Source organism: Leptonychotes weddellii, chromosome 10 (assembly GCF_054177405.1).
Source record: "Leptonychotes weddellii isolate Sample4059 chromosome 10, ASM5417740v2, whole genome shotgun sequence".
Classification (NCBI taxonomy): Eukaryota; Metazoa; Chordata; class Mammalia; order Carnivora; family Phocidae; genus Leptonychotes; species Leptonychotes weddellii.
Window position 1 is genome coordinate 13,165,720 of NC_138378.1, and position 10,250 is coordinate 13,175,969.

Below are 10,250 nucleotides of genomic sequence, written 5' to 3' on the forward strand. Positions count from 1 at the left end.
CAAGGCCCAGAAAGGCACAAACCTCAGGGTAGAGAAAGCAGGGGCTAGGGGATCGGACCATACCCTGTGTCTGGGGGGAGCAGAGATTATCTCTCAGCCTGAGCCCTTGTCCTCAGAGTGGAGGCATCTGAAGGGGATCCCAGATGGCAATGACCCCCCCCCACACACACACACACACACAACTCATTCTCTGGGCACCGCGTCGCGATGCCTGAATCTGCCGCAGACTCGACTTTGCCAAACCCTCTTCCCCCGTAGCCTAAGCCTGCTGGGGAGGGGGCGGCTGCTGGATGAGGCAACCCCAGGGTTACTGGGGAGATGGATGAGCTAGCTGGCCAGCCAGTGGTTCAGACCCCTGTATACCACTCAACCTCAGGGAGAAAAAGGGGGTCTTAGACAAAGAATTGGGGACCCTGGTGTCCACAGCCTTCCCAAGCGGCCACTTGGCTCTGACTTGGATCCAGGATCTGGAAGACTTCAAGTCTAGGCTCCCAGTCCCTGGAAGCCCCGCTCTTTCAGTCCTTGGGGCTCTTTAGCCATCCCCCGCGGAGGTCTGCAAGAGTCTCAGCTCAGAGGGTCAAGCAATGCCCAGGGGAGCGTTTGAAGGCGCGGAGCGCAGACAGCCGGAGCGGGAGGCGCGCTAGTGCGCAAGGGACGCAGCGCCGCTGTAGGGTGGGGGGTGGGGGCGGCTGACAGCCGTGATGGATGGCTGAGACCGCTGGGGGGCGGCGGGGGGCCTGGGAGCCCGAGGGGGTGGCTGGACCCGAAGACCTCGGAGCAGGGAAGCCGTGGAGGAGGGCGGCGGAAAGCAAGAGCAGCGAAAGGACTTGCTTCAAGCCCCTGGGCTCCTAGCGAGTCTCCGCACCCACCGCAGCGCGTCCGCAGTGTCCGCGCCGCGGCGCCGGGGATTCAGCGGCTGGGACCCCATTCCTGAGGCCTCACTGGGGAAGCTAGCAGAGCTGACTAGAAAGGCTCCCCCTTGCCCCGCCCTGGCAACCTCACTGTCATCCCAGGGTACCGAGAGGAAGGGGAAAGAGGGAAGAAAGGAGGCTGATCTTGCTTCCCGTCCTGAATAGGAACCCATGGGTAAGCGAGAGGGAGAGGGAGATTCCGCAAAGTAGAGCTGAAAATCTCCGGAGGAGGTACGCTTCAGTCTGAGGTCGGACCTCGGGCAGCTTTGGGGGAGGGGGCCCGGATTGCACCAAGTGTCCCCTTAAGGAGACACCGCAGCCCGGACGGGGGCTGTCATAGGGCTCCAACCCCCCATGGACACCTTCCCCCCACCTTTCAGCTGGAAGTCTCAGAGCGAGGGACTGCAGCAGACTGCACCCCCCCACCCCCTCCCCGCGCCGCCGGTCAACGCTCTGCGCCAGGACGCCGGGGTCCCTTCTTGGGGAAAGGAACCCTCCTCCCGCCCGTCGAGGTCCACGTCAGCCCATTCTAGCTCTTCCATCCCCTTCCCACCGCCTCCCCCGCTTAGCTAACCCATGTCTGTCCCGGGCTGTGGGCAACGGCAAGCCCTCGGCCCCCAGCCCTGCCCGGGGCGCGGCGCATTCCAGCACCTCGGACAGCGCCTGGCGCATTCCAATGGAGCAGGGCTCCAGGCCGCCCTGGGCGCCCACCGCCCCGGTCAGTCCCAGCCGCTTCTCTGAAGGAGGCGGCCCCCGCTCTTCCTCTAACCCTAGAGCTGCCTCCTCTCCTCGCCGCCCCCCTCCCTCGCCGCCCCCGGGCCGCTGCTTACCGGGGTTGGCTCCCCCATCGCCGTCCTCGCAGTCCGTCAGGTTGTTTAGCATGGTGGCGGCGCGGCGCCGGGCCCGGGGATGGCTGCTCCGCCTCGCCCGCGCCCCTCTGCCCGCCTTCGCCGCTCTCTCGCTCGCTCTAGCTTTCTCTCGCTCTCCGCTCCACGGAGGAAGAAGCTGCAGTGCCCGCCCGCCCGGCGCACACACACTCGCACACGGACACACGCTCACACCCGCGCGCGCCCCCTCTCAGCGGCGGCGCTGCTCACCTCATCCCGTATGCAGGAGGCGTGAGCCACTGGCGGGGTTTTGGGGGGGAGCGCGAGAGGGAGGAAGAAGAGGAGACGAGGGGCTGGCAGAGCGCGGCTGGAGGCCCCCTCGCACGAAAACCGGGGGCTTGCACGGGTGGGATGGAGGGGGTGCTGCGGGGGACGGGGGCCTCGCCTCCCACGAGCAGACGCAGCTCCGCCCGCCCCCCACTCTCCGGCACAGGCGGGGCCGGCACGTGGGCAGGTGCCATCCCGCGCCCTAAAAATAACGGCAGGGAACTAGGTCGCGGCCGCGGGGAGGCGGCCCCGCAGCGGCTGGCTGGCTGGGGGTCTGGGGTGACCCCTAGGGGGAAGGCGAGGAGTACTGAGGCGGCGGGGGTGGGGCGCCATGGAATATGGGTCCCTGGGGAGCCTGTCTGCAAAGCTGGGGAGGCCAGCCCTGAAGAGGAGCGGAGAACCAGATCCTTTCCCAAATCGCTGTTCAAGAGGTTGGAACCGGGGGTGTGTTGAGGCCAGAGCCCTTAACTGAAGCACTGTGCTGCCCCCAGGGGGTTCAGGGTCACTGTGTTGAACTGTCTGGCTCATCCTGTCTTAAAATGGGAAGAGTGGAACCTGAGGAGTTGCAGTAAACCCTCTCATTGTGCTTAGACTGAGTCCTAGCATCTCACCCCCAAGACAAATCCCAGTAGTCCACAGACAGGGACCCTCTGACTGTAGAATGACCCTGGGAAGGAGATGTGGTGAGGAGGAGAGAAGGCGGCAATGAGATTCCAGGGATGGCTGACTCCTCACTGGGGATGGTGCAGCCTGGAGGGAGGGCAGGCTGGTAGGAGGCTGGCCGGTAACAGTGGGGGAGGGAAGAATGAGGCCGCCAGTTGGTTTGGGACCAGATTTTCTCCTGGGGTGGGAGTGTCTAATCCCCTAATCCAGGATTGCTTTCTGAGGATTCCAGAGCCAGCATGCTCTCTGTGTCCCTCCCCCTCCCCTGACACCAGTCCTCCAGAAGCTTGATTGTCCTAGGACCTCTCTGGGACAACCCCTAGAATCCAGGCTTGAGCCTGCAGTGGAGACATCTCAGGAAGCAGCATCAGAGGTTTGGACACTTTGTGTCTCTGGAAGATCTAAACATCCAAGGGTGAGAGAAGGGGAAATCATTTTCAGAACACCCTGGCCCCCAGCACTGGCCCTCTAAGTTTCAGGAGAGTTCTGGGGCTGAAGGGGATCACATCAATCATCTTATCTAATGGACAACTTTCATCTTATAGATGAAAAAGCTAAAGTCCAAAGAGGAGAAATGACAGCCTATGGACACACAATGCCAGTGAATGGCAGGATTTGGTCTAGAATCCAGTTTGCTTTATTCTAGTTTAGGACTCTTCCTCAACATAAATTCTTTTAAAATGTCCTGCCTCCAACAGAAGGGACAAGGATAGAGTCAAACCAAACTGCTCAGCTATCTCTGATTCTTGGCTACTAAAAAGGGAACAGGGAAGGGTCTGAGATGAGCTCTTTCCCTTTTCTTGTGGTCAGGCTTCAGAGATGCAGGACTGAAGTGGCCCCTCAGCTTGCAACTGGAGGTAGGCCCAGAAGATCTTCAAGGGTTCTAAAAAGCCGCCCACACTAGAGACCCCATTCTAGGACATGACTTTTCAGAGCCATTGACTGGACCCGCAGCTCAGAGTCCTTGCTCACAATTATCAGTGGCTTCAGATGAGGTCAATCATAGTCTTTGGCAGCTGACAGAAAGGGGCTCTGGAGGGATCCACCGATAAGGTATCACTGCCACTGGGTTTCGTGGACGCTAGAAGGACTTGTTAGGATGGAGAGCTAGCTATTCAGACAAGATGTAAGAATTGGTCTTCTTAGCTTTCCCAGGGAGAAAAATTTAAAAAAAAAAAGAAAGAGGTGAGAGGAGTTTGAATTGGTGACAGGGGCTAAAAGGATAGCAGATGGAAAGACCCATGCTCAGGAATTTCTAAGCACTCCACTACCTACACACCCCACCGTCACCACCACTCCCAGCAGCATTATGGTTTTCCACTACTCTGTAGAGACAGGTAACACAGCAAAATGTGTGGCACTTTCATATGCGAAATGCTGTGAAATAAATTAAATGCTGAGATTTTTTTCAGCAATCTCAGATCTGGGATGTTCCCCCAGAGGTATTTCCATTCATTTATGGTCCAGAGCCCTGGCCACTCAGGGACTGAGCCCACCCACAGGAGGAACCTAGATCCCAGGGGGGCACAGATGAAGGCAGGGGTGATTTCTCTTCCCCGGGTGCCCCATCTGCCTACTCTCACTGGAGTTCCTATCTCACAAGGCATCTGGAATTCAAGACACAGTGAAGTTACCCTGTCCTCTGCCCCCAAACTCTGTATCCCTGGGAAAAATTAAGTTCTCTTTCTGGGCTTCAGTATCTCCATCTGCAAAATGAAAGGATTAGGTCACATAAATCCAAGGGATGTCTTCCCACTCTGAAAGCTCTTAGTGCTCTCTCCATTTATCTCAGACTAAGCCCAGACCTAGTAAAGAGATGGCCCCTAAGGGAGACCCTACCCCTTCGATTCACACCCCTTACCTCTCAAGGAGCCTCGTCCCTATTCTGGCTTCAGGCCAACCATCTGCAGTGCGGCTTTGAGAAAACACCATTGCAGACCCTCCTGCACTGTTAGCCTGGCCTTGGCCAGTAAGGTCACCAGTAAGGTGACCCTCAGCTCTGAGCCCCAGGAACATGGCTGCCAGCTTAGCATCCCAACTCCACCCAGAGCCCTAGGAAGATCTAGGGCAAGGGAAACTCTCTCATTCAAGCCACACAAGATGCAGAGCTGGGAAGGGGCCTGTTCCTGAATTCTGAATGTCTAAAGTTCACCACCAGCCCTCACCTTTTGCGTCTCAGAGAGAAAAAAATTTCAGGGAAGCTGCCTAAGTGTCAGGATGTGGGAACTGGAAGAGACTTTATAAATTATTTTTTGCCATCCCTCATTTAGGGGGAAATTAAAGTGTAGAAATGAAAAGGTACCAATTTTCATCATGGGGTGAATTTGCGGCAGACCGGGGACTAGAATCCAGCTCCCTGACCTCCAGCCCAGGACTCCATCCACTGAACCAGGTATGAGGCCGTTTGGAGGAAGCTGGAGCCACCTGGCTGGGTCTTCTTTCCACAGGAGGCAGGCACAGTGCTCCTCCTTATGGCTCAGTCCCTATCCATCCTTATCTGCATATCATTACCCCCGTGACCTAACACACCCACCCCAGCTCTGTCTTCCTGGAGCCAAGGCCCTGAACTCCCTCCTTCACTCCTCTGCCCAAACTACATGCCCGTCCTCCAGACCCAAAACCCTCGCAGTGAATTGATGAGTCCAGCGCACAGCACACCCCACACACACAGGGCTCGCCGCAGAGCACGTCAACCACCATTGTCTCCGTGGCAACCAGGGGCTTAATTAACAGGCTGCAGCCCTGTCACCATGGCAATGGCACCCCAACAGCCCCCCATTCCCTATAGATTTAGCCCATCTTTCCTCTTTCTCAATCTGGACCCCCTTTGCACGGCAGCCACCCCCCCACCCCCACCCCACCTGGAGAGCTGGTGCCCGCAGATCGCTCTGGTTCATTGAGAAGAGGGGGGGAGATGAGGGGGATGAGAGAGAGAGAGAGAGAGGGAGGGAGGGAGAGCAGCCCGTCACCATGGCAACTGCAGCCCCGTTCATAACCAGTTTGTTACCATGGAGATTCCCAGGGCTCACCTTGGGCTGAAGTACTGGGCAGTGAGATTCTGAGTCCCGGCTTGAGGAGGGGGTGACCGGAGAACACCCTGAACAGGCTGGCGATCTCCAGATCAGATATTTATACCAATAACTCAGTGTCATTCTTCCCAATTTACAGATAGAGAGACTGAAACATGAGGTTTGGGTATGGAGGAGGCAGAGAACTTCACCCTTCTAGATAATCAAAGAATCCTAGCATTTTTATGGCTAGCATGACCCTCAGATAGCTTCCTGTTCAACTCCTTTATACTACAGATGAGGAAATTGAGGCTCAAACAGGGGAAGCAACGTGCCCAAGGGGACACCACAGAGCCTGAGCTAGAGCGTGGATGGGCTATATTGTGGTCTTGCCCCATCCCCCCAGCGTAAGTCAGCTCCTTCTCACTCCTGGGAACACATCTCAACTCCTGTTAGTCTTAACCCAGGCCCAGGGTTCTTTCCAGTGCCCTGTCTTGCTCCACCAGAAACTGAGGCACAGTGGGAAGTGGTATAAAGGGATGCGAGAATTGCTCAGAGTGGTAACAACTGGCCCCAGGTCCACTTTTGTCCAGCCAAGTCATCATCAACCTCCCCATAGTACAGACCAGGCAACTGAGGTGTGGTGGCTGCAGCCCAGGATTCGTGGTGGGTTCAAGGATCAGCCTCTGACTTGCTTCTTTCAGCCCCGTCAGTTATGTCCCCACTACAGCTGATCCCCTGGCAGCAGGAGGCACTTCCAGAGGCAAACTCCACCCCCTGAGTCCAGAATTAAAGACAATGCTCATACACAAGTGACCTGCCAAACCTCTCCCAACCCTTCCCCACCTACCACATGCTGCCATTTCTCCCCATGGGCCTGGGTGAGGACAGGAGGTGAGGAACACATCTCCTTGGGGCCCGAGGGCCGACACAAGAAGAGCTGTGGGAAAGATATCACCAGATTTCGGTTCCCCTAGGGAGCCCCTGTCTACCTCCCCATGCAGTGACCTACCAAGGCGGAGGGGCTGGAGGGCACCTCTCAGGACCAAAGAGGTTACAAGTCACCCAAATCATTCTCAAGATGAAACTTCTGATAAACGCATGCACACAGGTACCCACCCCAGACACAGGCCCAGGAATACACACATGCCCATCAACACACTGGAATACAGTGGCACATATAAGCACTGACTCACTGACTGCCCCACAGGTCATCAGAGCTTATGTGGGATGCTCCTCCTTCAAGACACACAAAGACACACACACGCACCCTGCCTCTGCCACAAGCACTCAGCATTCTAGATTCACACCCAGTTTGCACACACACCTGCACACCCCCAAACTGGGAGCCATATTTTACTTCAACATGCAGGATCTTGGAAATGGGAAGACCTATCGATCCCCCAGGAATGAGAGAGAGGACCATCTTATTCTCAGGCCAGGGGATGGGGAATGGGAAGAGAGAAGGCAAGAGCAGAAGAAGCAGGAGCTTCCAGCCACTCCCTCTCTTGTCTGATGAACATTAAGCACCTACCAAGTGCCAGGCTGCGGGCTTGGAACTTGGAACACTAAGACAAAAGGATATGGTCCCCGCCTTTGAGTTGTAGGAGCCCCGCAAGTAAATAACTCCCATCCACTGGGACATGCTCTAATGGTGCAGTGGGTGGGCAGAGGAGGGATGATAGCCTCTGCCTGGAAGCAAGGGAAAGTGAGAAAGACTTTCAGGAGAGGTGAAATGAACCATAACCTACAGAGTGAGTAGGAGTTTCCCTGGCTAATGGAGGTGGGGAGAGGAACACGGACAGGTATGCCTCGGAGCAGATGAGGAAAGAGTTTGAGCGACAGACTATGGTGCTGCGTTGGCCTTTATCCTAAAATCGATGGGGAGCTTGTGTGGAGGGCGGTTAGGACAGGATCAGAGGCAGGCAGACCAGTGAGGAGGCTGTGGCTATGGCCATGGCCATGTGAGAAATGATGGAGGTTTGTACAGAGTGATGGTGACCAGAAGAGAGAGAAGATAGACTCAGGATTAGTTTTTGGGGTGGGTTGGCCAACATGTGAGGACCAACTAGATCCGGTGGGAAAAGAAAAGGAAGCGCTGAGAATAGCTCTTGGAGTTCTGACTTTTGAAACTCTAAGGATGGAAAGGACATTCATGAAAATGAGAAAAAATGAGAAAGGAGACAGTTTATGGGGAAATATGAAGAATGGAAGGAGCCCAAGAAATCCAAATGGCCACGTCCAGGAGGCAGCTGGTTTAGGGGCTGGAGGCCTGCGGAAATCTAGGCCTCAGTTTGGTCATCTACACAAGAGGGAGTTCGCCAAAGAAACCCCGAAAAGGCCCCCTCCAGGGCTGTTGGTGCTCAGCTTTGCTGCAGAGTGAGCTCACCTGCGGCTCAGCAGCGACCCCTGGCGGCTCGGGGAGGCTCTTCCTCCTCCCCGTGCTGGGGCCACTCTGAGCAGATTCGCAGCGTTTCTTCCAGACCTGAGGGGCGCAGGGTCAGGAAGAGGACCCCTGACAAGTGCCCCCTGCGGAGAAGACTGTGAGTGCATCCAGGATACTAATTCTTCACCGAAAGCTAGATGGATCCTTCACCTCCCCTCTTCTGTACCCTGCCTGTAACTTCCATTATTAGACAACAGCAATGGGTCCTCGAGGAGGACGCCCCCAATCTAGCCTGAGCTTGCTCCACCCAACCCTCTTCTGGAGTTGGAGCAGAGGGACTTAAGTGGGTCCCCAAGGGTCGGGACTGGACACCCCACAGAATCCTCCCAAGATCTAGCTGCCCAAAAGTAACTTATCTTTCTCCCATCTCCTCCCCGGGATCCCCAGGCGCTGTCCGCGACGTCTCCAGGGAGGCCGAGAATTAGAAGATCCTCCAGGCCCCAATCACCTGCTGAGCCAGCACTAGCCCCAGCGTCCCGGACTCATTTCACCTCCCGCCGTCGACCCCACCCCTATCCTCCCGGCACAACCCCTTCCTCTCTGGTCCCGCCCTTTTCTGCCCCCAAGCAGAGATAGGGCTGCCTCCTCCCATTGTCTTTGGACCCACCCCTTAATCATACTGCCCTCCCCTTTCCCTGGTTTCACCTTCTTCCCTCTGGTCCCGCCCCTTACCCGAAATGACCCCGCCCCTTTAGTGCCCTCCAGTTCAGCCCTCTTTTGACTCTAGCCCCTCCATCACAAGATCCGCCCCTTCGCCTATAGCCCCACCCACCTTCTGCCCTGTGCCCCGCCCACCTCGAATCTGGCCCCTCCCTTCACCATTGCCCATCCAGCCTCCTTCCCTCCCGGCTAGGTCCCAGCTCTTCTCCCTTCTCTAGCCCTTGGCTGAGACCACCCCACCTCCAGCCCTGGCCCTGCCCCTTCCAAGAGAAGACCCGCCCACCATGGCCCCTCCTCTTCTCTCGCCCCGCCCCACTCCGGCAGGCCCCGCCCCCTGCGGCCTCTACCTTTGGCGTCTTCCCCTGAGAGGTGCCGGAGACAGGCTGCCGAATGCGGGTGGGTCTCTAAGTCAGAGGTCCCGGCGGGCGCCGCGGGAGGCAGTGAGGTGACAGTGAACCTGCGGCTCATAGTGCGGAAAGGGGCCCGGCGGCGGCGGTACGGGCCCAGATCGCACAAGTGGCTGCAGCCCGGCTCTAGCAGACAGAAAGAGCGGACTCCCCCTCGTCCGCCGCCCCCCACCGGGCGCGGCGCCGCGCAGGGTCCTAGTGCCCGCTGTGCTGAGCCTCAGAACGTGGCCATTTCGCTCCAAGTCCCTGGGCTCTCAATTCTAGGAAACGCCTGAGGATCCCACCTGCAGCTGAGAGCCGTCCCTACACCGGGGGCCCCAGTGTGTGGCTCCTGGAGCCCAGGCCCACCTCTGCTGGGGTCTCCTAAACACCTGGGTTTTACTCACTCATTCATTCATTCATTCATCGCATCTTGATAGCGCTCCTGGGTTTCAGGCAAAGGTACAAGGCACTGCGGATACAGCACTGCCTGAGATCGACCGGCTGCCTGCCCTGGTGTGGCTTAAATTCTAATGAGGAGCGAGGGGAGAAAGATTGTAAGTGAGCAAACGCATAGACAAGATAATTTGAGGTTCTGGAATATGTTAAGGAGAAAAACTAGGATCCAGGGATAATGACTAGGGGGAAGGACTACTTTAGAGGGTGACCTAAGAAGATTCCTCAGAAGATGTGATACGTGAGCTGAAACCTCCCTGGTGAGAAGGAGCCAGCCATGCAAAGATCTGGGGGAAGAGCTCTCCGGCAGAGAACATAGCAAGTGGAAAGGCCCTGGGCTGAAAAGGGGCCTGGACTGTTCAGGGAGCAGCAAGAAGGCCAGTGTGTCTGGAACAGAGTGAACAGAGGTGAGAGTGATAAGAGATGAGGGAGGGGGAAACGGCAGATCATGTGGCCTCTTGAAGGTTTCAGAGAGGAGCCACTGGAAGTTTTTGAGCAGAGGAATGATGTGATCTGCCTTATATGTTAACGGGATCACTCTGGCTATTGCATGAAGACTCCACTAA

The 10,250-nt window shown here is 56.9% G+C and overlaps 1 protein-coding gene across 2 annotated transcripts in view; it reads right to left on the reverse strand.

Annotated features, from left to right (window-relative positions):
- The window catches only part of SLC12A5 (solute carrier family 12 member 5), a 35,170-nt gene extending 25,773 nt beyond the window's left edge, over positions 1–9,397 (reverse strand). The window contains exon 1 of one of the 2 annotated variants that reach the window (XM_081832658.1): positions 9,190–9,397. In XM_081832658.1, the coding sequence (XP_081688784.1) occupies positions 9,190–9,310 (121 nt within the window). In that variant the 5' untranslated portion in view covers positions 9,311–9,397. Of the gene's footprint in view, positions 1–1,741; positions 1,996–9,189 lie in introns of those variants that run through there. The other variant, XM_081832659.1, reaches the window with a different exon arrangement.
- Positions 9,398–10,250: the final 853 nt, after the last annotated feature.